General features: G+C 41.6%; 1 protein-coding gene across 2 annotated transcripts; it reads left to right on the top strand.

Annotated features, from left to right (window-relative positions):
• Positions 1-127: 127 nt before the first annotated feature.
• On the top strand, positions 128-23,039 carry TGS1 (trimethylguanosine synthase 1). 2 transcript variants are annotated; one of them, XM_065753268.1, is made up of 13 exons: positions 128-259; positions 365-429; positions 1,653-1,825; positions 3,751-4,609; positions 5,557-5,680; positions 6,642-6,728; positions 7,256-7,427; positions 8,496-8,847; positions 9,716-9,889; positions 10,778-10,921; positions 12,186-12,404; positions 13,466-13,542; positions 22,737-23,039. In XM_065753268.1, the coding sequence occupies exons 1-13, from the start codon at positions 162-164 to the stop codon at positions 22,851-22,853; spliced, it is 2,661 nt and encodes an 886-aa protein (XP_065609340.1). In that variant the 5' UTR covers positions 128-161; the 3' UTR covers positions 22,854-23,039. The 2 variants fall into 2 exon arrangements, with proteins under 2 accessions (XP_065609340.1, XP_065609341.1); XM_065753269.1 differs by having other exon boundaries at positions 12,186-12,418; positions 13,479-13,542; positions 22,737-22,811.
• The last annotated feature ends 4,860 nt before the right edge of the window (positions 23,040-27,899 follow it).

Genomic DNA, 27,899 nt, shown 5'->3' with positions numbered 1-27,899 from the left:
CGGCCGCCAGGCGGCGCTCAGCTGCGGGCACAGCGGCGCCCCCTCCCGGCGGCCGGAGCCAAGGCAGCCCGGCTCGGCGCGGAGCTCGGGGCGGGCCCGGCGCTGGCGGCAGTTCCGGCGGAAGGAAGGCGGCGGGGCCCGTGAGACGGCGTGGGCTCAGCATGGTGCGGGAGCCGCGGGGACAGCTGGTGGCAGAGCTGCTGCTGAGGGCGGGGGCGGCGGGCGGCATCGTGTGCCTCTGCACCCGCGCCTTCGTGGAGTGAGTTTTGGGTGGGTGGGCGGGCGGGCTGAGCGCGACCTGCAGGGTTTGTAGTGCTGCCGTGCTTCGTTCGGTGACCGTCTGCATCGGTGTTTGTTTTTATAGGGATCGGAAGTTATATAAGCTGGGGTTAAAGGGATTTTATATCAAAGACGACGATGGCAGTACAGGTAAGGTCACAGCGTTTATCGGACGGTGATGAGTGCGTTGCTGTGTGTGGGTACCGAGGTGCGGTGGGGCTGCATCTCTTTCGCCTCCGTGCGCTTCTTCCTTTCGTAAACGTGTGGTGTTGCTTAAAAAATGGCCAGATGTGCAGGCAGAGGACCCGTAACTGGTGAGACGCGCCGAGATGGTTAGGTCCCGCACTTCCAACTTTACGTTTTATACTAATAATTCTGAATAATGCTGCTAGCTGGGAGCTGTTGGGTCCCCCCGCCCCGATCTGATGGCTGGGGAGCACCGAGCAGGGAAAGGACGGAGCCTTGGAGCTCTGCTGCTCGGCTACAGCCAAAACACAGCTGTGTTATCAGCACAGCCCCAGTCCAAACACACTGCTGGCCAGCCTGCTGAGAAGGGAGTTATTGCATCCCACTCAGCTCGTCTGATGTTTGGGCTGTTGAAGCCTTATTTTGATTTCTGCTGTTGTCTTGAACTCTTACTCCCCCTTTGTTTGCTAAAAATGTGTATGTGCTAAAAGAGCCTGAAGGCAGAGGTGTGCAGCAGCTAAGGCCAGATGTGAAAATGTGTCCCTGCTGCTTTCGTGCAGTGACAAATGCAGTGTGATCCTGAAAAAGAGAAGTTAATACAGCTGAAATAGTGACACAGTTGAAAAGTTTAGAATTCATGGAAGTGTTAATATTGATTATTTTCAGAAGGGTATATATATAAAGCTTTGCATTAATGTTGTTTCACTGAACTAGAGTGAAAGGTGAAAAATGGTCCATCTATTAATAACTTTCAAGTACTTATAAGGTGAAAAGAAAAGGAAAAGAAGAAGAAACTTAAGAGGTAGTGTTTCTGTTATAGGATTTGCTGATGCACTGAGTTATAGGGATGCTACAAGAAAGAAGGGGTCTGACTCTTCAGCAGGGTCTATGGAGACAGGACAAGGGGAAGTGGTTTCAAACTGAAAGAGAGCAGAATTAGATTGGCTATAAGGAAAAGTCTTACATAGTGAGGATGCTGAGGCACTGGCACAGGTTGACGAGATGTGGTGGGTGCCCTGTCCCTGGAGACACTCAAGGTCAGACTGGAAGGGGCTCTGAGCAACCTGATGGAGCTGTAGGTGTCCCTGTTCACAGCACGGGAGTTGGACTAAGTGACTTTAAAAGGTATCTTCCGTCTATAAGATTCTGTGATCAGATTGTATTCACTCGGTGGCATTTTTTCACAGGAGAGGAACAAGCATCTGAGGAGGAAAGCAGTTGTCCCAGTGTGACATTGGGAGTGTATGCTGATGGTGTGCTGGACCTGGAAGAAGTTGAACTAGACTCAGAGGCCGAGCTTATGAAGAGCATGGGGTTACCTCTTCACTTTGGTGGGCACTCAGCTCACAGGGACTTGGCGGTAAAAATCACTGTGCTTTATCTTTTCTCTTTACTTTGTGTTCCAGAATATAGGGGCATGCCTACTCCTTAGTTGCTTTTGAGACTGCGGTTTGTGGAAATGTATCTGTTTCTTCAGTCAGGTTTTCCAGCAGAATATGACATCATGGTCTGTGCAGTCTGTAGAAGTCGCTTGTTTGGACTCAGCAGGGTCAGGCTGGACTTTGTGCTTCCATGTCTGTGTTGCTCTTGCTGCTAGTAGGAGCTGGTTTAAAACAGTCACAGTAATGTTTGTGTTGTGCTACAGCACAAGTATTCTGCAATCTGGGCGTGTGTCTGCCTTAACTGTTTAGTTCTAGGTGGTAATAGAAAAAATTAGTTCTGTGCATTCCCCTTGTAGCTGATTGAGCCAGGCTGTTCCAAAGAACAGGACTTGGACTTGGATCCTCTGATTCCTGCAGAGAGTAGCTGGGCTTTCTGGGGAGGCTAAAGTTGTGTGTCAGTGAGAAAAAGGTTAATGGGATGTTCAGTGTCTGCTTCGTAGAGTGGAGACCTCCATAGAGGTGAGAGTGCCTTTCTTCAGAGTACTGTGTGATTCTGGCCTGATTAATTTCTCTTAGGAGGAGCTTGTACATTGTTCTACATGTTGACATGTAAATAGACCTTTTGGTCATCTGAGTTCAAGCCCAAAGTATGCATATGTGATTTGTGTGGCTATATAGTAGTAGTGCAAATAAGTCAAGTGAGAAGATAACGATGTATTTTTCTAGATTACTGATAAGCATTGTGCTCTGCACCATATACATTAGCATGACATTGTTGAGAGATGTGAATGAAAGTTTAATGCCAACTCTCTGAAGGCAGTTCCTTTACGGGCTGCTTTATGCATTTGTCAGTATAACAAAAGCAAGGATTGCAACTGTTGAGACATTTGGGGCAATAGCTGTACACTTGCAGTCTGCTGGCCATGTGAATTGTATTCCCATGCCACCACCACGCTTATACCTGCCAAATGTAATTGGAAAGTTTATTGATAAACTGGCAGATTTATCTTATATAACATTTGGTTGTTCAGGGTGTTTTGCTTACGTATATAAACACAGGAAGCCCCATTGAAACAAGTGGAGTCATATTTGATGAACTCATTACATTATCACAGTGCTTCACTATTCTGCAAACAGATTTTGTCTTCTGTTTCACTGGACAGCTGTAGTAGTTGGAGTTCATTGTAACAGCCACCTGTTTGAATAGGAGTCTTTCTTTCCTTTGTTTCTCTGAGCTCTCTTGAATATCAGTGTGGAATGGGAGGAACATTATTACGTCCCTCGTGTGGGTCAGTCATCTTTAGCCAAGCATAAATTAGTTCTGCAAGCAAGATTTACAGAACTTGCAAACAGAAAGTGATGCTTTAATAACAAAAGAATGAACATATGTGCTAACTACCCCAGTAAATCACTTGAGCTGCGTTTGCTGGCCAAGCAGGTGTCAGGCAGTAGTAAAGGTTGTCCTCTTCCCCCTCCCCATGAAGTCCGTAAGTCCATGGTGTTTTTGAGTGTTACTCTTGAGCTCAACTCAGTAACCCTACAATTCCTGACTAGCCTTCCCACAGCATTTCATGGTGTTTCATGCTGTTTTCTTTCCTCTTAAATCACTGAGCTATGAACAGCTTCCCTCTCAACTTCTGTCTGGAACTCTACATTTTCCTGGTCTTTTTTACAGATATGCTCACAGACGTTGGTCACAGCTTTCTTAGAAATCTGTGGCAATATGATGAGGTCCTTCCAGATCTGTTTAACACTTTGCTCCTTTTGAGGGAAAAAAGCTAACAGTGGGGTTGTGGTGTGAGTGAGGGTCACACAAGCAGAAATGTACTTACAGGGAGGGAAAGAAAAGACTGCCTACATGTTGTGGACTTCTGAATATGTTTTTTTTTTATATATATTTTAGGTAAAAGAAAAATATAGAAAGAGAGGTAACATGAAGTTTATGAAAAAGAAAAAGAAGAAGAAAAAAGAATTACAGCAAAAGCGCCAGGATAAAATGGAGCAGGGATGTCAGGACCATGTTTGTGGTGATGATAAGCAGCCCAACTCAGATGAGCCAGCCTCAGCTACAGAGCAAAGTGCGAAAAGCAGCAAAACTCAGATTATAAGTGAAGGGAACTGTGGAAGTTCAGAGAATCTTGCTAATGAGGCCTTACCCATTGAACAGAAATGGGAAAAGTACTGGAGCGAGTATGGAGAGAGCCTTCTTTGGCAAAGCTGGCTGGAGAAGCATAAAGAGGTCTCATCACCTGAAGCCATGATAGCATCTGAGCCTTGGAACAGCCCAGATACCAAGGAGGAGTGGGAGCAGCACTATAGTGAACTGTACTGGTATTACTGGGAACAGTTTCGGTACTGGACGGATCAGGGGTGGACTACAGAGAGCTCACACACAGACAGTGTTCGACTGAATGGGGTTATGCAGGAGACTGATCTTTCACAAGAAATGGACCTGGTCAGCCCAGAGGCTGAAGGCAGCAAAGTGCTGATCTTGGAGCTCTCTCCCCCCCACACCAGAAGTGAGGAAACACTCACTTCAAGTGCTGAGCCCCATCATGAGATAATCTCTGGGATTGGTAATTTAAACCTAAATTTTGAGCAGAGCAGTGCACCTCTAACAGAAACCAATGAAGATCTTCAGGAGTTCGGTTCACATAACAGTGAAAGCCAGTGTCCCTGTGTTTCAAGCCAGAAGGAACCGTGTGATGGAGGAACCAGGAAAAGGAGAGCATCTTGTGAAAATAAAAGTATCAACCAGTCAGGTAATACACAATCATCAGCTAACATTAATTCTATCAATATAGCTCTATGAGGTTATATATAGAAACCACTATTTTTATCACACTGTTTTAAAACACTGACGAGTATTTTGTGGAAAGATTGCATAATTAATTCCTTCTTCCATCTGATTCTCTGGAACATCTCTCCTCTCTAGCCTGTATATTGAATGTATTCTTCAGCCACAAGTGATTTTAACACTATGTACACCTTATAAATTCCCCAAATGTGCTACAAAAAGTCACAAGAGAGCATAGTTGCTGCTTTACTGGTTTATTAATGAACTTTAGTATTGCAGCTATGTCATTCAGTCCGTGTTTCTTTTTTCACTGATAGTCTAAAATGAATGAAAACTCAGTTGGATATTTTCATGAATTTTACAAGCTTTCTTGGTGGATATATGATTTCCTCTTCTGCTGAAGAGGAGAGATTAACAATGTCAGTGGAGAGTCTGCAGCTTGGAATTTCAGTTTGATGAGGAAATCTCTTGAGTCTGTTGCTTGCAACTTTGTAAGGAAGGAAGAAGCAGGTGTACCCCCAACTTGATCCCACAGTAGAATTGAAATGAGAGAGGTGAGAGGAACATCTTTTTCGCACTGGAAACAAAGTTTTCAGTGAAGAACAAAGAAGAGAGTGTTTGGAATTTGTACCCTGCAAGCGTTTTATATTTTTTGGAGAGCTGAGTAATTTTGAAATTAGTCCTGCTTAAGATTAATTCTGCAGTGTAATTAATACTGGAAGCTTGTGTTGGCACATTGTCCCCCAAAGACAGGTGAAGAAGTGTGTGGCTTGGCGCTTGTGTCTTATTTGTCAGATGAGGATATGTGAAACAACTTAAATGTTGCTTAAAATAATTTTTAAATGATGCACTTCAACAATGGAAAGTTCTGAAATTTAACATGCAAAAAGTAAATAAGGTGTATCTTTTTAGGTTCCCAGGAGTCAGGTAACTCGTGTAGCTCAAATGACAAAGAACAGTTGCCACTTTGTGATCAAAGTGAAGATGAAGGAGAAGAAGAACCTCCTGACAACAGAAGTGCCAAAGTCAAGAGAAGGTAAGTAATGAAATCAGGGTTTTTTTTCCTCTAATTGTTATTGATAACATCTATTTGATTGAGACGGAGTTAAAATTTCAGTACAAGCCTGCACAGTCTTCCATTACTGCCTGTCACTTTACGGGGCAGCAAGCAAAGGGTATTTCTTTGCTTTATAAAAAATATATGGCCTTGATGCCAGATTTTGCAAGGTGACAATACCTTGTGTCACTGAAGTATATAAGGTTATTAAGTTGGATATGATGACTTGTTTATTCAGTTTTAGTTAGTGTAAAAGGTATGAAATATTACTAAAATAATTTGTATTGTTTAGTTAATGTGTTGCTAATAAAGTGCTCAGTGCTATGACATTCATAGAACAGTTAATCTCTGCCTTGTCGCAGTCTCTCTTTCCTCAGTAGTAAATCTGTAACCACAAAGAGGGCGGGAGGCTTTTCCTTCCCTGTCTAATAAATTTAAAAACACATAGATGAAGGGCTGAATGGAGTTATCTGCTAATGATGCAGTTTTTGTTGCAACATTTTGACATTGCTATAGCATTAATGATGGATAACACCATAGATAACATCATATGTGATCAAGGTAATTTGGAAATAGAGTGAACAAATATTTTGTCTTCATCAGTTCTGCATAGGGCTTGGTATTAAACGTTTTGTGAAATCATTAGAAATAGTTGGAATATCATAATGCCCATGGATGGGCATATTGAGTTGGGTAAGAGGTATCTCTTCCAGCATATAATTAAGCTGGTGTGATCTGCCTTGTTTGATGTTGGCAGTGTGGGAGGGAATTATTGAAATGCACTTTTGAATGGTTTCAGTGCAGGAGTTTTAAATTTCTTTAAATTAAGAGTGGATGGGTTTTGTGAGTGTTTGTTGGGGTTTTTTTAGTATTGAATTGTTTGGGGAAAAAAAGAAAAATAAAAAAGAATTAACTTGTCGTTGTCTGTGATTTTTCCTAGCCATGAACTGGATGTGGATGAGAATCCAATGGAAGATCCCGAGGAAACCTGTTCTCTTTTGGGCTTCAAGTGTGGTGCAGGACAAAAGTAATGGCTTATGAGGAACACAGGGTTTCTTGAGAGCAAGTCAGCTCTGTTGATATTATTTTAGTATGCTGTTCATTTCCATTCCGATTTTGTTGAACTACTGGAAGATAATTTGTGAAGTTAATCTTTGTGCTGTGATATTCAGCAATAGAAATGCAGAGTTGGACAACAAGAAAAGTGCTTTGAAAGAGAAACGTAACTCTTAGGATACTTGCAGTTATATAACTGCAACCAACTGAGTTGAGAACTGAAGTGTCTGGTCAGCTAGTTACATTAGTGATGCTTAAGGGCTCAAACCATTAACAGTCCTCTCAGTTTGGAGTCCTGTGAGCTTAGATCATAATTTATAGATGTTTCACGTTGGAATGAAGTTGCTTTATGTTGGCTATGTTAACAAAGTGTTGCCAGGTTATTGTTCAGTTGAAATTTCATTTTCAGTAGCATATCCTAAAGATATGGTTATCAATGCCTTAGAAGCAATTTCCCAACTGATTTTTTTTTTTTTTTTTTACTTTCTTTTATTTCAGGTATGGTGGAATTCCAGATTTCACCCACAGAAGTGTTCAGTACGTGGAGAAAAAAGCAAAGCTCAAGTCCAGATTTTTGGACATGCGTAAACCGAGGAAGAGCAAAAACACACACATCTTCTTTACAGAAGAACCAGAAACATCTTGCAAAAAAAATAAAACTCTGAAGAAGGTGGGTGTACTTGTTAGTGTTGGTGAACTTCATAGATGTCTCTGCTCTCTTAGCTGTTGTATTATGGAAAAGAAATACTGTGCAGAGTAGGTGACATTTTTTCTGTTTTCAATCTGATGCCCTTATGCGTTTTATTTTTTTCCTTCTCTCTTTCTCCTCCTGTTTAGGTGAAGAATAGTTATTGTTAGGGTGGGTATTAATAGGCATTGGTGGACTCTTGGCAGTCTGGTAAGAGAAATGTGAGCTTAGTGGGAAAATTACATGGAACCGTATATCTCATGTTGGTACATCATTCCTATAGAGATGCGTGTAGGTTTCTGTACTTTTTGATAGCCTCTCTGGTCTTAAAATGAATGTGAGGACAATTTGTTAGTGCTGGAATTTCTGTGGTGAGGGTGGGAAAAAATGTGTGTATAGTCAACATACAGTGGGATGCTTGACATTCCTTAATACCTCATTGTAAAATACTGTTTTCTCATGACAACAATAACTATAGTATTGAACTCCAGTCCCATTGCTGTAATTTGGGATCAGAAACTGGGCCATTGCGTTCTTGTACCTGGAGGCAGTGAGAACTGTGATTATGTGAAGGAGAAAACAAGCTCCTACTTTCTTCAGTCTTTTAAGCTGCTGCCCTAAGCCCAGTGCCACCCAGAATAACTGTAAGGTTAAAATTAAACGTCTGCATATACATTTGAAGAGTTTAAACTGACATCTGTCTGTTGGTCAGGAGGTGGTGGGAAGTAACTTGCTGTGTGGCAGGTCTGATGCTACCATTTGGTACGTCCTGGAGGTGAGGCAGCTCAGTCTCTCCTTTGCACCTAACTGATATCTGGTTCCCAAGACAACTTGTTTTGAAAAAAAAATCTGCAGAGGGAGCAGAGCTAAGGGTCAGGTGTTTCGATTGGATGGGGTTTTTTTTGTGTGCTTGTTTGTGGATATTTTTTATAATACATGTGGTGGAGGGTGTTTCCAAGGTAGGTGCTTTAGACTGCAGTGCTTTTGAACTGTCCTATTTGCACCTGGTTACCAGTGCATCTAATGGTCTGTGATACATTTCCATTCCAGGTGGAAGCATTCCTGAAGCAGGTTAGTGAACCTGTGGAAGAAGCCATGTCCCAGAAAGCCTCTCCTCTGAGCAAAGTTGAGGAGTCATCAACAAGCAGTGATTCAGAGGATCAGGAAAGTGTTGTCACTGCACAGAGTGTGAGATTCAGCGTGGAAACCCCTGAGCTGCTGCCTTCCAGTGTGGCTGGTGGTGACCCTGGGACGACTGAGCTGGAAGAGGAGGCAATGGACAGAACAGCAAACAGCTCTGGGTGCCAGGGCAGGGGAAAGCCTGAGTGTGGCTCTGGAAGAGTGCTGGTCCCTCTGGACATACCAGATTATCTTCAGCCAGAAGTGGAGGATGCAAGCCCAGGTACTCCTGTTTCCTAGAAACTGGACATGAGTTGATAGTAGGCCAACTGTTCCTGTCTGAAATTACAATGCTGTGTGGCTTTTATCTATGTTTATTCAAAGAGACCTTGTTGGTCCAAGAGGTAATTTATTGCTGTACTAGTAAAACTAGCTTATTCCTGGAGCACCAAAATCCCAGGCCTTGCCTTTATTTTAGACAGCATTTCTCTATAGATGAAAAGCAACTGTTGGTCTAATGCATGACCTAGCAAGTCATATCTCTTTTTCACACCTTTTTTCTCTGTAAGAGCTATTATCTGTCAGGTAGAGCCAAGGAATGTCTACTTTTGGATTCATAATGCACATGGTTTTAGGGAATGTGTGTTGTTAAGCAGAAAAATTCTAGGAAATAAAATCAGTTATGGTGTGAACTTGTTTATTTAACACTCTGAACAGAAAATAGGATTATTCAGCTTTCTGCATAGTTTAATTCTTCTTTCAGTAATTTAGTTGTATTACAGTTATGTAAAATTCTCATCTAGATTGATTCTTATTCCTTCTTTGTATATGGGAATTAAGTTAGTGTCTGATCCACATTTGCTCACCATTTAGAGCTTATTGCCATCAGTTGAAAGTCTAGCCTGCTAAGATTCCTTAATAATGGGTGAAATCATTTTGTAACTGAGGCTGATGTCTGATAGATTACTTAATTCTTTTGTTATATGCTCTTTTTTAACTTAAACCACTGATGTCCATAATCTGGCATACAATATTAAAGGTTGTTTAGCAGTGTTAAGAACTCGAGCATTTCATGTTTTTACTCTTATCTACCTGCCAGTTTTAATCCTAGCCTATCAAAACAGTTGGTTAACTTATGCAGTGTCTTCCAGTTGTAGATGAAAAAAATACTACAAAGAAGAAGGAGAAGAAAAGGAGGAGAAAGCATAAGATTGCATTGGGAGAGATACCTCCTGAGATTGCTGCAGATCCTGAGCTGATCAAGTACTGGGCACAACGCTACAGGCTGTTCTCTCGATTTGATGAAGGAATTAAATTAGATAGAGGTAGGTGTGTCTGGTACACAGGGTGCTGACTTGAGTGATAAAAGGGGTACCCAAGCATGTGACCTTGCTTACAGCTTATTTCTAATTCTCTTGATAAGATGAGCAGTAATGTGTGTACAGTCACCGTGCAGACAAACAAACTTTGGGACTTCTGTTCCCCAGCTTCTAGCATGACATGCCCCTTTCTGCTAGTCGTGGTGCTTGCTGAGGATCAAAGCGTGCCCAAACAGTGCTTCATCAGGACTTTCTCAGAAACTCAGTGACTTTTTTTCTTCATAAAATATTTTTTTAAAACTTTGAAGTGCAATAATGAATATAATTTTGTTCTCTTAACGTGCATAGACTTTCAGCAGTTGTTTTCAAGGTTACATTTTTCCATGTTATGTGGAAATTGCTTCCAAATCATCAGTTCATAGGTAAATAAGGAGTTAGTATTACCACCCCTTTTGGTAAGATTTTTTGTAAGGCTTTGATTTCTAATACTTTTCCATATAAACACATAGATTGCTTGGCAGGCCAAGCATGGCTGTAAGGAAAATAAATGTGTAGGATGTGAAGGATATATTTCTGTTTTTATTTGTGGCAGAGCATAGCTATGACAGCTATGAAGTTTTTTGCAGCTGTATTTGTGTACTTGTCCTTGATAAGCACCAAATTCAACAAAGCCTTCACTGAGAGTCAGGCATATCTATTCACTTCAGTGAGACTTTGTTTGCTTAGCAAATCACTGCACTCACCAGAGTTTATAATCTTGAAAGCCTGTATTTCCTGGTCAAATGTGTTAAGCCAAAATTGCTGGGATTAACGGTAAACCTTCAGCTGTTTGTTTTTAATTTAGATGACATTGAAATAAGTGGCAAAAATACTTTCCTTCTCTTCCCTTTGCAGAGGGCTGGTTTTCTGTTACTCCAGAGAAGATAGCAGAGCACATTGCAGTCCGTGTCGCTCAGTCATTCAATTGTAATACAATAGTGGATGCTTTTTGTGGGGTTGGAGGAAATGCTATTCAGTTTGCTTTGACTTCAAAAAGAGGTAAGTAGGCACTGTATGCAGAACACTATTTTATTTCTTCGACCTTTTGCCCTAGATTCGAGGTTGGGCTTTTTTCACCAATACATTTTTCTTCATTGCTTCTGAAGCATTGTGAGGTTTCTTCCTTCATCACAATTACAATATGAGGTTTCTGTTTTTAAAGATGACCTATAAAAGTGCTTTTCATTGTTAAGTCAGAGTTGGATTTATGTTGTACATAATCTGCTAGTTTTAGGTGGCATAGTAGCTAGTCCAGACACTCTGAAGGTTGCTGTTAAAGGTTAAATTCTGGTTGCAGTGCCAATCTGCAGTGACACCAGAAAGCTGACACTTTTCTGAGTACATTGACTATGTACTCAAAAGCATGTTACATGTGAACTGTACTTAAAACATTGGAATGGGATCACTTGTGGGTGCAGCAGGACCTACTACAGAAAAGCAATGATAACTTTGTATTAGTGTAAGTTCTTGTTGCCAGGTAATGAAATTGCAGTGAATCACAAGAGTGTGTTTTCTGTGAAAACATTGACTACTTAATCCTCCTCTAGTCATGAAACACTCTGGTAAAATACCAGCTCATCTAACACTTCCAAGTAATTTCTGAGCAAGAAAAATGGTAGTTTGTACTGCATTACATTTGGCAGGTTATGTATTCTATAAATATTTTCAAAATCTCACGTAGTTTATATGAATATATACTGCCATTGTATTTTAATTCTTGTACTACACTGGGGTTTTTTCCAACTCAGTTTTCAGCGTAATGTTATCAGCCACAAGGTAAACAATATTCTTTGATGTAGGAGAGGAATGGGTTTCTAATTGACTCTCTGTAAACTTTTGAGCTCCTGCCAGGAGGGAAGAGAGGAAGACTTCCTCCCTTAGGCGGACTGCCTTGCCTGTCCTATGCTTGAGCTGAGGAGCGTTGTAGTAGATGTGTGACTCCCAAAATTTAAACTTCCCACAGTCTCAGCTGTGGTGTTGCTGTCACTTTGGTGTAAATGCAGCAGTTCTGCTGCTGGTGGAGCTTCTACTGTGAAGTAAAGGACACACCTTTCCCTCTGCGGATCTGGAGCTTCCATGTACAAAGTGAAGTCATTGCTTAAGACATAAAATAAAACTGTGGATGCAATATGTATCTGATTGCTACAAGAGAATGTTGTGAAATTTCTGTTTGGTAACTGGGTGGTGTCCGTGTGGCAGAAAGATGCTTTGTGCTCTTCGCAGCCCACGTTACTTGTGCATTTCCTCTCTTGTTTGCTTGCAGTGATTGCTGTTGATATAGATCCCCAGAAACTCAGCCTTGCCCGCAGCAATGCTGAGGTGTACGGTGTGGCCGACCAGATTGAATTTGTGTGTGGAGACTTCATGGTGCTGGCTGCTGACCTGAAAGCAGATGTTGTGTTCCTCAGCCCTCCCTGGGGCGGGCCCGACTATGCCACGGCTGAAATCTTTGACATCCAAACCATGATTTGCCCAGATGGATATCCTTTCACAGTTGTGTGTCATCATGGTTGTGATTTTCAGTCTTTTATGTTTTTAGTTCCCTGCTTCTCTTGAGGTGGTCTTTGCCATGTCCAGCTGGCTGACTGAAAGTGATGTGGAGCTGAAATCACAGGTGTCCCACATTGGCTTAGTCCTCCCTCAACCTCAGCTATATGAAATTGACTACCTAGAGATAAATGCTTTTATTATTTTTTATTTAAAGGAATAGTTTTATAAAGAGTTATTCTCACATAAAACACTTCAGAAAATGTTCATATCTTCCAATTTAAAGTCGAATACTTCATGTTAACAAAAATAATAATTTTATTTTATTTAAAGAAACAACCCTGAATTAATGAAATACACATGTGGTCTATATCTGGGCAGTCATTAGATGTGTGAGCTATAAATTGTTTTTTTTAATGATAGCTAGCCTTGCTTAAAATATTTGCATCGTTATTGTAAGTGATAACAGCTGCTCATGACATGGGAAAACTCAGAAGAACACAAGCAAAATATTTACTCTTAATTCATGTATAAAATTTATTTACGTTGGTAGTGAGCAGCCATTCATTTGGAAAGGCATTAATGTAACAATCTAGTCAACTACAAAATTGTGTTTGTCAAATAATCTCTTTTTTCCTTTTTAGCTAAATTGTAGCTATACTTCTAAGGGGGAAGAAATCTGTGCCTGTGTGAGAGATGATACTATGCAAAATGGTTTTGAAGATAGCAATCAAACCAGTGTACTGACTGTAATCTGCCTTTCAGCTTCTCAAATACTTTTTTGCAATTCAGTTATATTTTCTAGGAAAATGAGCAAGTCGGTTGAGGTTTTTTGGTTTGTTTGGGCTTATGTTTAATTTTTTTGGTTTAAAAAAAGAGAATAATGGTGGAAAAAATGGAGTTTCTGCATTTAATACTAATTTCTGCATTTCAGAACAACATCTAATTATACAGCCTTTCTGTATTGCATAATTAGCTTTCAAAATGAATGAATATATATCAGTTTCTCCCTCCATGTACCTTTTTTTTTTTTTTTTCCTTTACTGGCTTCTACATTTGAAATTTTCAGGCTCTCCAAGAAGATCACAAACAACATTGTGTATTTTCTACCTCGGAATGCTGACATTAACCAGGTATGTTGCTGGATAATGGTTTGGTAACTACAAAAACCTCAACTGGTTTTAAGACATAGTGTAAGCACAGAGTTGAGATTTTTATTTTTTTTTTAAGTCTATTCAGCTGAATATGTTTGTTTTTTTGTTGGTTTTGTTTAAATTTGAACCTTATATTCGGTGATTTCTGAGCTTTTAGCACTTCTGGCATGTTTAGAAATGGGAGTAGTAGATGACTTCCATTATAGGGCAGCAGACTGGAGATCCTTACAGACAAACCAATTATAGTGTATTTGAGTGCCTGACAGATAGATTCTTATAAAAGAAGGTGTTTTAACCAGGTCACACTATCTCATAAATTGCTTTGTCCTAAACCTTTCTGGTTTTCCATTCATGGATGAGTTGCAGGAGGTCACTGTGCAGCCTGGTATCATTAGTGCCATTGCTGTTGTTCTGATTAGCATGCTAGTATGTTCTTGAGCAGGAGACATTTGTCATGCTGCCCATACAGGTGTGTAGTTACTTATGGGCTGCTTTCACAGCTAGAGACTTTGATTAGAAGAGCACTGTACATGTTTGGTTGTTGAGATGGTTGAGGTGGAATGTCAAATACAGTTTCTTCGGTGATTGAAATTAAATACATCAGTCAAATACTTCTTTATTTTGGAAGTAATTAGATGACTGTAGCACTTCCCCTGGGTGTCTGGGTTTAGTTTCCTCTGTATATTTTCTATGCTAATTATGTCTTGATTTTAAGCTAAGACATCACAGTGAGATGTTCTCCTCACCTGCCTTATGCCACAGAACTTCCAGTATTTATTTCCAGCTTTTCCAAAAGCTTTGTCTGATGTAGAATGCATAGGTCTCCAGCACATGCCTGCAGACATAGCTTATGGCACATGGACAGTGTGAGAAATGGGCCGAAATTCTCATGGCCTAGCTACAGCATGTTCTACTGGTATGTGATTGCATTAGATGTTTTACTGCCCCTACCTCTTAGTCCAGTTGCTTCTGAGTGTTGTTGGTGTGGTCTAAATATTCCTTGGTGTACATCCACAGGGTCTCCTGTACACAAATTGCTGAAGAGTTAAGTGCTGTCGCTCAGAACTGTGGCTACATGGTCACAGCTTAGTTGTAAAAACGGATGGCTGGGTACTTGGGTTCAGCTCAGTTTTCCCAGCTGTAGGCTGTTCTCATGAAAATACATTCTCTAGACCTTGTGCCAGGGTAAAGAAGAAAAAGGTGTAAAGATTGATTACCTGAGAGCGAGGAAAGAGAACATTAATCTAGCTTATTGTTGAGAGAAATTTAGTGTTTGTACTTGCTTGGACAGTGGTGGGTTGTACTTGATCTTCCTAGCTATGATCCCACTGGATTTTCCAGTCCACAGGAGACTATGCAAAGGTTACAGGCTTGGCTGTCAGAATCTCTGATTGTACTTGAATAGCATTTCTGATTTACCGCTACTAGAATTTCAGGACTGTGAATCTCTGGAGGAAAGAAAGATTTATCTTCAAGGTTCCTTAATGGTAGGCATGAACAGTTTTTCTTCTCAGATTCTGTATGGTTTTCCCCAGAGTTATGATCCATTGTACTTTCCTCATGGATCAAATAGAGTAGCTCCCATCCTGACAGCCTTGGCAAGGGTCTAGAACACCACTGCTGGTGTACTGTGGTGTAGCTGTGCTTGTCAGTGTAGTTTGTAAGCAACAGGGGCTTAGAAATGTTTGATGAAGGAAATAATTAACATTTTTTTACAGGAGATTAAAATCTGAATAACTTGAATAAGGCAGTGTTTGCTCAGAGATTACCTAATGCCTTAAATTTGAAACCTGTAGGGTTCTTAAGTTTCATTTGTGATAGCATTGCCCAGGCATATCAGATATGCCTCTTCTGTGTCCTTAAAACTTCTCTTTTTGTATATGTGCACATACTTCAGGTTTTCACGTATCCCTGAACTCCTAGAAGAGGCAGTCTGGCATATTTAGCATGGAAGGTGGCAGTTGTTAAATGTTCAGTACTCTGCCTGTTATCTTTGACTGGCCTGAATCTACAACCAGAGTGTGCTTTGCCAGTTAAAATCCATATAGTAGTTGATTCAATTTCTGTTGCAAACCTCCATGCAAATGTTTATACTGACTGTAAGCCAGTGTAGGCAATGCAAGTTGGCTTGTCTGACAGTAAATCTCAGGTTCATGAAACAGATACCCAGCAACTGGAATCGACCTTTGAGCTAAAATCCTGCTTATCCTATAATTATGGGGGTACAGATATACTGGAAAACATATGCTTCCTTTTAGCATTATATACCTGCTGTGAAAGCAGGTGGTTGTTGACCTCAACTGAGCTGTTTCTGAGGACTCTGCATTCATTGCCTTCTTGGTAGATCAGACCTGAAACCTTGTTCTGTCTGGCTTTATTCCAAAATAAGTGTGTACTGTGCCTGTGTAGTACTATGACTTTTCTGAGTCAAGTTGGTCTTGAAAAGAGGAGAGAGGTTTTTTTCTTTGTCTGAATACTCTTAGAAAATTCACTGAATTTAGGTGGAAAAGGGGGATTGGACTAGATGATCTCTACAGGTCCCTTCCTACCCCTATAATTCTGTGATTCTGTGAAGAGCAAACTTCTGTACTTCTGCCTCAAGAGGGCGCAACGAACCAGTGAAACACACTTGAGTGTACTGACAAGAAACAGGGAACATTTCATTGCATCAAATCTTCTGGTTGATAAGCATGTGCTTGATTCAAGATGTATAACGGGCAGGTCCATTTTTAGGTTGAATCAGTCTTTCAAACATGCTCTTTCTGGTTAGGGGATATTCAGGAATCGTTCTATGTGTGTGCATACATAAAAACAGTTTTATTAGCAGCACAGTTATATTTGCAGCATATCTTTGTTGACACCTGTCTCTTTGCAGCATCTTTACCTCCAAGTCTTTTCTTTAACTTTATTTATATCTCTTAAAAAAATAATAATAAAAATAAAAAAATAAAATAAAAAGCTGGGAGACAAACTTGGGTTATGGGGCATATTTGTGAGGTTTGTGGACGCTACCAGTCAGGGATGTTTTAATAATACTTCATTTCTGGGCAGGACTAAGCTTTTGTTTTGCTGCCAGCACTGTTCTTGAAAAACAAAGTAAGAAGTTTGACCAGCAAGTAGACTTGTATATTCATATCAAAATTATGCTGTAGCAAACGTAAGTGAAAATGTTTGGTAAACATTTGGGTAGTTGAAAGCTGTTCTTACCTTCTGTGAGAAGAATTATTGATACTAATTTTAGCTGATAGTAGTTAAAAATAAATAAATGAGGATATCTATGGCTTGGCAAAATTCTGATGCAAATAGTTTCCTGCCCTTGCTCTGCTGCTAATAAACTTAAATGAGCAAGAAGTTCTTCTGTTCAAGAAGTGTTTAGATGAGGTGCTAAAGGACTTAATTTAGTAGTTGGGTAGAGATAGTGATAGGAGAATGGTTGGACTAGATGATCTTATAGGTCCTTTCCAACCTTATGAACTTATGAACTTATGAACTTATGAGCAGCAGGGAACCTGAAGTCAGGGAATGTTCAACCTTTTCCAACATCTTTGTTCTCAGCTGGTTCGTTTTCATCACATCAAGGGAAAAAAAGGAGACACCTGCAGGAGATACTGTGTTTGGATCTTAAAAACGTAATCAAGACCTGCATGAATGATTGGAGAAGCAAGCTGTTTGAGATTGATTAAATAAAGTCTGTTCAGCAAGCTGTGCTAAGCCTCATTGTGTACTCACCTCAGGGACTGGCATTTATCCTAAGTATCCTGATTTCTCACACGGCCTGTTCTCTTCTGTATCTTAATATTTGCAGCAAAGAGGGAAGAACCTGGGGTTTATTGTAGGAGCTTCTTTATAGTGGTTTCACCTCATTAGAGAAGGCATTCTTTTGTTGTGCCAAAACATACAGAATTCTCCTAGGTACAGTGATGCTGCAGACTGTTCTGTGTGAGTTGGGTGCTGCTGCTGAGGTGTTTGTCCTGGTTGTCAGAACAGGGTCAGGCTGTATGATGCCCTCTCCTGAAAAACTGGCGAGGCTCATATGCTGCTGATTTAAGACATTACCACATCAGCATCTCTACCAGCCTAGCTGAACACAAGAGCTGAAGCAGTGCTGAACTGATGGTTTGTTGCTCACCCTGCCTATGTGTAGTCAGCTGCTCAGTTGTCAATCTTTATGACGCTTATGTCAGAAAAAGTAATCAATTAGAATACTATTAGCCTATTCTTAAAAAATAGTTTTATTAAATGAAGGTGATTCTGAGAGTAAAATTTTTAATTATTGCTCAGCTCAAGCTATCCTTTTGGGTTACAGAAAATGTTTTGCTCTATCCAGGGTCCAGCCCATGACAGAATAAAAACACCATAGTTCTACATAGAGATTTGGCAGTGTCTTGAAGCCCTTCTCTCTGGGTAGATTGGTTGAAATGTTCTTTCCAGGAGGGAAATTGGCTCTGCACTGTGGGTTACAGCCACCATGTAGTGAAGTCACATCATGGACCTTAACTAGCGTACTGCACAGGTTTTGTGCTAGTGGGCTTCATGTCAGTATGGGATGGCATAGAATGAAAGATCTAATATGTTAAAAAAAAAAAAAAAAGTGAAAAAAGAAAACCAGCCCTTCTTCAAAATTCAAGTCTTATTTCACAATCAAATTTGAATGTAGTTGCTGTTTCAGAAACGGGAACTGTTGTATTTATTGAAAACGCATTTTTCCTCTTAGAGTTGCTATTAAACTTCTGCAAAATTTCCCCATTTTCAGCCAGCAGTTTTTGGATATAAAAGTAACATGGCATAACAGAAGAATACTGATTTTTTGGTAATCTATTTCCTAGAATCACTGAACTGTTTGAGGTGAAAAGGACCTTTCAAAGGTCATCTAGTACAAGTCCCCTGCAGTGAAGAAGGACAGCTCCATCAGGTTGCTCAGAGCCCTTGCCAGCCTGATGTTGAGTGTCTCTGGGACAGGGCATCCACCACATCTCTGGGCAACTTATTCCAGTGCCTTACCACCATTATTGTAAAAACAACTTTTCCTTCTATGCAATCTAAGTCTCTCCTGTTCTAATTTGAAGCCACTTCCCCTTGTCCTTTCACAACAGACCCTGCTAAAAAGTCTGTCCCCTTCCCTCTTATAGCCTCCCTTTAGATACTGAAAGGCCACTGTCAGGCCTTTTCCAGGCTGAACAGGCCCAGCTCTCTCAGCTTGTCCTCACAGGGGAAATGTTCCATCTCTGGGCTCATTTGTGCAGCCTTTCTCTAAATGTACTTCAGCAGGTCTGTGTCTCTCCTGTACTGAGAACTCCACATCTGGATGCAGTACTGCAGGTGAGGCCTCACCAGCACAGAGCAGAGGGGCAGGATCACCTCTCTTGACCTGCTGGCCACACAGCCTCTAAATGCAGTTCAGGATATGGTTGGTCTTCTGGGCTGCAAGGTCATATTGCTGGCTCACAGTCAGCTTTCCATCCACCAGAACTCCCAAGTCCTTTTCAGCAGGGTTGTGTTCAATCCTCCCTGGTTGTATTGATAGTGGTGGTTACCATTACTCAGGTGCAACGCCTTGCACTTGGTTTTGTTGAACCTCACGAGATTCACCTGGGCCCAGTGCTTAATCCTGTCTAGGTCTTTCTGAACAGCATCCTGAACCTAGAGACATTATCCATTGAAATGAATAATCTTCTGTTTACTGAACACTTTAAAATATATTTCTTCATCTTCACCGTACACTAAGTTTTGAAGTAAGTTCCTGACATAAATTTTACCACGAGGGGAACTATTATATTGTGGAGTGCTGCCTGTGTTGACTATAACTGTAGATATGACAGATCAGACAAAAAACTTGTGTTTAAAATTACATACAGATCAGTGTGAGAGACATAATGTTGTCCGGTAGTGTTTTGGTTTGTTGTTTGTTTTTTTTTCTGAAGGCAGCTATAGATAATATACTATTCAGTATCTGTAGGATGAGTTTTTCCCTGTCCTTAGAACTAGGGAATACCTCAAGGGCTTCAGCCTGTGCAAAAGAAAAATCAGGTTCTGTCTCTTAACTTTCAGTAAGGACTGCATTTTTTCAAACGTAGTCAAGACTGGCGCTTTCTATATGGCCTCATCCATCCCTCCGATGGATGTCTGTCTTCTTTCAGCCTTGCTGAAAGGAGGAGTTCATGCAGCTCTGAGGAGCATGGCACAGTGGAGATGTTGTGTCTGGAGCAGCTAGGGTGGGCATGGTGCTGCATTTCATAGGTGAGCAGGAAAGAGACCTGGTGGAAAGTGATAAATACAGTGCCCTAGCAAGGTGTTCATAGGTACATACTCTTCCATCTATATTATTTATCATGTTCTCCCATGATTACCACTAGTTAATGGGAGCTATATATAGTAGCATCGTCACACTAATTGGCAACTAAGCTCCACTTAAGCTATTAGTGAATTAATTGTTACCAGCCTGTTGCAACTCTGTCGCTTGTGAGCTGACCTGCCAGCAGTCTGCTTGATTTTGTATTGGTATGCAACACAATCCCTGCTAGGAAAGTCTTACAGACTGCATTTATTCACCCTGTGTACTGTGTTACAGAAAAGATAGATGGTGTAGGAGGCAAGCAAAAGATTATATGTGCTGTTACCTAGAGTTGTGTTGTGTGTTTGTTTTTTATTGTGGTCACTTTTCAGACTTTTTCCCGTTCCTGTATTGGAAACTGACTCCTGGGTTTGGGACTTAGCTGTACCTTGTTCTGTGAAATCACTTCTCAGTTTCTGGATGTTTTGCTATCCTAAACTGTGGTTTCACCGATGTGGCTGCATTCCAGATGTTATTACTGTTTGGTCTGTAGCTAGTGCTTAGAATGATTTGCTCTTGATTCTGATAGTGATGCAGAGAATGGACATCATGCAGATCCTTATTCTTTTATCATCTTTGTTTCCATAACATGATTATACTCTATTTTTGTAAAATCAAGATTGAAAATGAAACTTTTGATTCTGTCTGCTTATCTTGTGCCTCCATGTAAGATGTTTGTTGTGCTTCGCATTTAGAAAGGCTACTTAGAACTGTGTAGTCTTTAAGGTCCTCCCAAATCATTCTATGATTCCATAGCGATGTGTTTTAGAAGCTTTTTGTGTGGCAGTTTGTCATTATTAATCCATCACGCTTGACTGAGCCCTTCCAGGGAAAGCTAGCAGCTTGCACATAATTAAATTTGCAACCTCCAGCAGTTTACAAATAAGCATAGTGATGGAGCATTCGTGTTTTGCTCCTATGAATATTGGTGGTTTTGTCTGAGCGGTCGGTGCCTCCTCCCTGGGCTCCCTTTGCTTCCCTGCACCCCCTGGATTTAATGCTTTGAGATTTTAAAGCTGTACGTAGCATGTGGATGTTGTGCTCTCAGGTATCCTTCAGCATGTGCCACCTGTTAGCAGAGGAGTGGCATTTACTTGCATTGCTGAAGAAGTGTTCTGCATGGTCTTCTGAGAGAAATATTTAGTAAAGACCTCTGTTTGATGTAAATGAGCAAGTTGTATGTGCTTAGTTATGTAAATTATGCTCCAAACTTGGGACTGGGTAATCCCAAGTAAGTAATTTCATTAATGTGCATGGGAACTTCTTCCCAGTGCAGTGACGGAGCAGTGGCACAGCTGCACAGAGAGGTGGTGGAGTCTCCTTCTCTGGAGACGTTCCAGACCAACTGGACACCTACCTGTGCAACCTGGGCTAGGGAGCTGCTTTGGCAGGGAGTTGGACTCAGTGATCTCTAGAGGTCCCTTCCAACCCCTACAACGTGATTCTATGATTAATATTGACTAATCCAGTCAGTATTTCCAAAGAGTTAAGCAGCTGTAGCTACAGAAGGCATTCTCTGACACTTTTTACAAGAGTCATTTACAGTGAAACAGGACAAAATTAACATCTTCCTAGGGGGAGAAAAGAAAAGAAAGAAAAACATAAATGGGTTTCCTTGCAGTGTTAACTGCTTTTAGAATTTCAAGAAGGAAAAGATAAGTCATAAAATTAACATTCTTGATCACTTGCCAGTTCAGTCTCTCGTGCTATTTATAAATAGGGCTGCTTCTGCTTTTTTACTTAAGTGGCAGGTTCCTCTTTGACAAGAACGTGGAATTATTTTTTTTCCTATCACCACTATATTGAAGGATGAATAAGCTATGCATACTTTTGTTTTTATCCCCAGATAAAGAAAGAAAAAAAAAAAAAACAGAAGGGGGTGGGAAAGGAAAGTGAATGCCTGTTGTTTTAGATAAGTGTGATTTTTCTGGGCAAGTCAATAAAGGTTCAAGGTATAATTTAGATTAATTTGTTATTTCCTCTTGATGGTAGGCTGCTTTTTTACTTACAGTAAAATAGAGGAAGCTCAGCATGTTTATATTTGAACCCGTGCTATAGAGTGAAGTCTCGGAGGAGCAGCGCACCGGGCCATGCGGCCTGCAGCAGGGAGCGTCTGTCATCTGCCAGAGTGCTGCTGGGCGCTGTAAATGCGAGCGGAAGGGCACAGAGGGCTGCGTGCTCCAGTCCAAAAGACAAAGTCCACGGCAGTGTTTCCCTTGCAGTTGTCCTCTGTAATCATTAAGCACTGAAGGTGCTCACTGCACTCAGTCAGCAGAGCGTGAACGGCGACGTTCTCACTCGGGTGGCTGCAGACAGGGCCGGTGCTGCCCCACGGGCTCTCTGTTGTGATGTTTTTATTTTGATTTGGTTGTTTCTCCCTTCCCCGGCTCTTCAGCGCGACCTTTATGCTTCCCAGTTTCAGGATTTATTTTTAATCTGCTCACAAAACTTTGCATTTTGATCTTTAAATATTTTTTGATCTTTTTATACTTGGAATTTTCCTTGCTTTTTTGCTGTCACCATTACCAGGCAAGCAGCAGGGGCACCCGCATGCCTGGTGCTCTGCACACTAGGCTGTAGTATGTCTCATCTCAGCATTGTGTCAGGTATTGATTTAGTTCTCAAGTTCTATTTTCTTGTCTGACAGGATAGCCACAAATTCCAGGTCCCAGGAAACCCACAGACTCACTTCTGTGAGTGAAAGGAGGCACGCAGAGGACCAGAGGCATTAGGCACCAGTGATACCAAAGCAAAGATGTTTTACATGACATGAACAAAAGTTCGTGGTTTTCCTCTTTACCTGCACGTTGGTTGACCTGCTTCTTGTCCTTTTGTTTTTCAGATCGCTTCCTTGGCAGGGCCAGGAGGAAAAGTTGAAATAGAACAAAATTTTCTCAATAACAAACTGAAGACAATAACAGCTTATTTTGGGGATCTAATAAGGCCGGACCTCTCCTGAATTCAGTGTATGTTCTTCCAGGCACAACCACATTGACTACATCGTTGCATAAACCTATGCACAGCTGGCTTGTCCAAAATGATGTAAAGCTGTTTTCTGCTTTAATTTCTATTCTGAACAGTGTTCTGTCCATTGCTACTGTCAATAAATGTTTTATAAGAATTTTGGCAGAATTCTAAAACTAGAGTAGCTGTTAACATAGAAAAAGCTCTTTCTAAACACAGTCTTGCAAGACTCGAGTCCAGCCAGCTGAAGGAGCCCTGGGGAGTTCTTGGTAGCTCTGATGTGCACTTCTGCAGTGCTCATTCCATTCCAGAAGATCAGGGCGTTGAATAGTTTGAAAGACACTGTGTGTCAAAAACTGCTGTCTGTGGTTACAAAACACAAGCACCTGAACCTAAGTGGTCAGATACGCTTCACCAGATGCAGCTGTCTTCTGCCTTCTCAGGCTCCCTGCTCGCCTAGAAACCCTTTTTGGGTTTCTTCATGACACAAGAGGCCCGCATGTTTGCTAAAGTGAATTCTGTAGCCTACTACAGAGGGTGTGTTTGTGGCTGGCAGCAGAGCTGTACCCTCTGCTTTGCTGTTTATTCCTTTTTTCCCCTTCTTACAGATATTTAGGAGAAAACTGACTGGAGGTTTGTCCCAGTAGCTTAGTGGAGCAGCTACACACAGGTCTGTATACCCATTTGGACACCTGCTCCTATGCAGACTGCACAGAGCAGCAGGGAGAGCACTAATCCTCAGTGAGAATAATCCTCTCCTGCCCTGGGTTTTGCAGAACAGTTGCCTTTGGACATATCTCCAAGCAGAAAAGGAGTCAGGCAATAAGAGAAGTGTCTGTAGGGCACAGATGTGGCATTCTCACTGGAACACACTTATAGAAAGTATACAAGATTAATGTTGATAGCGATTTTGAGGTAAGAGTGTAGGAATACAATTTTAAAGATGAGAAGTGCTGATTCTCCTCTACTGGGCATGCAGCAAATCATGATGTTGAAGGCAGCAAAGACTAAGCACTAAACCATGCATCCGTGCTGATGAATAAAGCTCTGTAGAATAACAGCGTCAAACGACAAAAAGAGAATAATTATTTTTAAAGATAATAAAGATATATTTAAAGATTTTCCCAAATTTACTGTCCATCCAATACCAGGCAACTGCTAAACTGCTAAATGAGCATTTCCTACCTTCATGTGAGATATACTCTTCACTGTTTAATTTCCATCACTGAATTTTTGCATCGTGCTGAAGAGAGGAACTGCTGTGATGATGCAGGCCCCTGTGCCAGTATTTAAAAGGAACTGGAGAGAAGCTACGTGCTCTGCAGTATTTCCTAAAGAATGGCAAGGGAGGTCCTGCACTGTACACCTGCTTCCTCCTGAGAAATGTGTTGGCTTTGTAGACAGCCGTTCTGCTATGAGGAGGAAGAGTGGCAAGAGTGCTGGTATTACAGGTCCAAGCATGCTGCAGCAGTAGCACGTAAATGTAGTGATGTTATTAAAATTCCACTATGAGCTAAATTTAAAAAAGAAAAGCCATAAAATCACAAGGCCATGTGGAAAATAAATGTGTACTCAGTACACTATAGTTCTCTGTACACTGAAATTTGACTATATTGGGCCTACAGAAAGGATGTCATTTATTTGGTCCTTTTTCTTTCCCAAAGTTAAGGATAACTTAAGAAGTGTTTAGAGATCTCGCTAACACCACTTGTTTTTCCTCATTTTTACCACTTGTTTTTATCAGAAAAGTGGTCTGTTTTTGTTTAGCATCCAGTTTTCCAGAAGTAGAGGCTGAAACGGGACATAAAAAATACATTTACTGTTCCAGTGTTTGCTTCCAGTTTAGTGAACCTAGTGGTAAAAAGGTAAAAAGATTTGTTAAAGGCTTTTACTGAGCCTTGCAAGCATGTTAAGAGTCAAAAATGGAAGAATAACCTTGTTCATGCCTGTTTTTCTGTGTAACCAGAAGAGATTGGTTGGTTAGTTGGTTGGTTGATTGTCCTAAATACCACTTGAAGTCAGAATGGACTCTGCTGGGTTGCAGTAAGTGGTTGCTGCCAGGTTCATGCTCAGCCAGAGCAGGTGCAGTTTTCTGGGGTGGAGAATCACTCAGTTAAACCTGACGGACTGACCCTAATAGAACCATAAACCTTACATACCTCAAAGAGCATTCACTTCATGGGCGTCGGTAGTTTCAACCAACAAACTCTTCCTAGAGGACAGTGTGAGTCGTTACATAAGTTTCTGTAAGGTGTTGTTCTGCTTGGTATTTTGGGAAAAAATGTAACGTGCTGAAACAGAAGTGAATTTCCAGAGTTTTAATACCATTTTGAGTCCAGTAGTATTTTGCGTATCACATGCAACAAATTAGTGTTAGGCTACCAAGAAGTTAGATTGCCAGTGTGAAGTAAATAGTCACAGAGGTTTAGTCTTGTACTAATTTTAATCTGCCCAAAGAAGCTATGAGAAGAATGCAGAGTATTTTTTGGAGACAGACTACTATTTGTACTAACCACCATAAATGTGTACTCTTTCTGCCATGCTCTCAAAGTTCTGATTTCTCAAGTTTATCTTAATTAAATCTGGTACAAAACCAAGCCCGCTGGTTCCTTTGTTTCGGTTGGCATGCAGGGATGAAAAATGCAGCTCCACCAATCAGACTGCAAGGTGCAGAGCGGCGGCAGATCCAACGGGATGGGAGCAGGGCACTGAGGCAGCCTGACCCTCCCTTCATGGCAGGAATCTCCATGCTGCTGAGGCAGCCCTGTTGGTGTTATGGCAAGAATCACTGTGCCATGACGTTCTAACGTACAGGTTTTAGACCTTCCGCAAGCGTAGTTTCTGAAATAACATCTGGCTCTGTGTGCACTGCTCAGGGGTTACACAAACAAGTTAAGTGTTACAGCACAGTGACCTTGGTAACATTTAGAAGAGGGAAACCCCGTAAATAGTGCAGGGAAAACTTGCAGTAGCTCACTGAACAAATCAGTAGAAATTGTGTCATATTCACTTGGTTGGCTCTCTGCATTTGAGTCTGCCCACCCTGAATATCAAGAAGGGCAATCCTGACCCAGCATATAGATTGATTGATCAGTGCTGGTTCAGCCTTTCAAGCACTGGTAATATCTTGTTGGGTTTCAGAGCACTTAAAGTTGATATTCAGTGTCAAGGAAGTTTCAGGTTGCTATATGGAACCAGAACAAAGCTATGTGGGCAAGTGTATTCAAGTGAGGAATGCCTACAGTGCATTGGTTTCTGTTTTTTTTTTAATTCATTGCCAAAAGGAAGGTGGGGAGGAGGAAGCAGCAGAGGAATAAATGCAGCAAAACCAGACTTGGAACAGATGCAGAACTAACACTTTCCTGTTACAGCTGCCAGAAGGGGAAGCTGCCGTGCACTCCAGCCCACTGGGTCAGTGAGGAGTGCTTCCCTGGCATGTGCCCTATGGGAATGCCTTAACAGGGATGCTGTGCTGATGTTGTTCATTGAAGTCCCAAAAATGCTCCCCAAAAGTCATACCAAATAATAATAGCAACAGCAACCACTACCACAGTGATAATAATAAGAATACAGGATTTGTTACTCAGGGCACTGCAGAAGGCATTACCAGCTGGAAAAAAAGCTGGAGGAATGGCCAGAACCAGATGGGCTGTTAAATGCAGCATGTTGTGGAGATACGCCCAAGCAGTAAGCACCCTCACTGCAGCCACGTGGGGAGCAGGCAGGAGGAAGGGCTGACTCTGCAAACAGGCCTGGTGCTGGGTTTCCATCCCCAGTCAGCACAGCCTCTGAGCATTAAGTCTGCCCCTGTGTCATCCCCTGAAGGTGCCCGAGATGCTATTAGCAGCAGCTGGGTGCTGCACAAGGGTTTCCCTGTGTGAGGAATTCCTCATCAGAGCTGTGCATGGAGCTGTGCAGTGCACCCCTGCATCCTACACACAGACTCATCATTTAGTCAGGCTTTTCCTGCCGAGGCCTGTATTTCTACATGGGAAGAGCCAAAGGCCATTTTCTCTTTATGTCCCAGCAAGGGCACCTCAGGGTTTTGGGGTGTTGTGTTGACACTGTCCACTCCTGTCTTATGCAAATGATTTATCTTGAGTTTTTCCGTGGGTTCTTGCCCACCACCTACCTTCCTTGGTCCAAAACCAAAGAGTGTCAATGCACTTCCCAGCAGCGCAGGCTTCATCCAAAACCTGCTGAAGTTGCTCTGGTTTTGTGGTTCTCAGACTCAGGAGAAGAAATGCTACCAAAGGCAGTCTGCCTTGATTACAGCATGGTCCTTCCTGTCTCTTTATAGCTCCAGCTATATTCTTCCTCTTTCACAAAACTGCACTGCAACCTTCTTGTGAAACTGCTGTGGTGTGGTAGGGCAGTGCAATGGCTTTGACAGAGCCTGAACACCACACTAATGTGAGAAACAGCTTGCTGTTGGCTGCTTGGTTGCCTTTCCCTGGTCTCTTATCCTAAAAATGTGCCTGAAGACTAACGAACACTATCAGAGAGGATATTTCTCTGCGTGGTTATTGCAGGTTGGCGCAACCTGAATAAATACATTTATGATATCAGGGCTCCTGATATCACTCCTGTCTGGAGCTCGAGGTTCTTCACAGTGTCACAACCAGCAACGGAAATGGTGGTGAGAGCTTTTGTGAAAGGTGGTATTGTGATCTGACAGCAGCACAAGTCCCAGGGTATTCATTAAATTGTTCCAGGCACAGGGACAACCTATGATTACATTGAATAGGAGTAAATTGTACACTCTGCTCGACTGGCATACAGGAGCTCAATCTGAAAGGCTGCATAGGAGAGCCGAGCATGTACAGATTCAACACCTACTGCCTAAGAGCACAAACAGGCTCAGCCTGGTGCCTGACCTTCTAAAGCCACTGAGTTTTCTTGAGGGTTGGGGTTTCTCCAGCCCCAGTCTTAGCATATATCAGAAATGGTGTTGCCAGCAGGAGCAGGGAGGTGATCATCCCTCTGTACTCAGCCCCAGTGAGGCTGCACCTCGAGTACTGTGCTCAGTTCTGAGTCCCTC

This window comes from Cyrtonyx montezumae, unplaced genomic scaffold (assembly GCF_038088225.1).
Source record: "Cyrtonyx montezumae isolate F1298 unplaced genomic scaffold, pur_monq_1.0 scaffold_8, whole genome shotgun sequence".
Taxonomy (NCBI): Eukaryota; Metazoa; Chordata; class Aves; order Galliformes; family Odontophoridae; genus Cyrtonyx; species Cyrtonyx montezumae.
The sequence above is the reverse complement of the archived record's forward strand: the minus strand, read 5'-3'. Positions and strand labels throughout refer to the sequence as shown.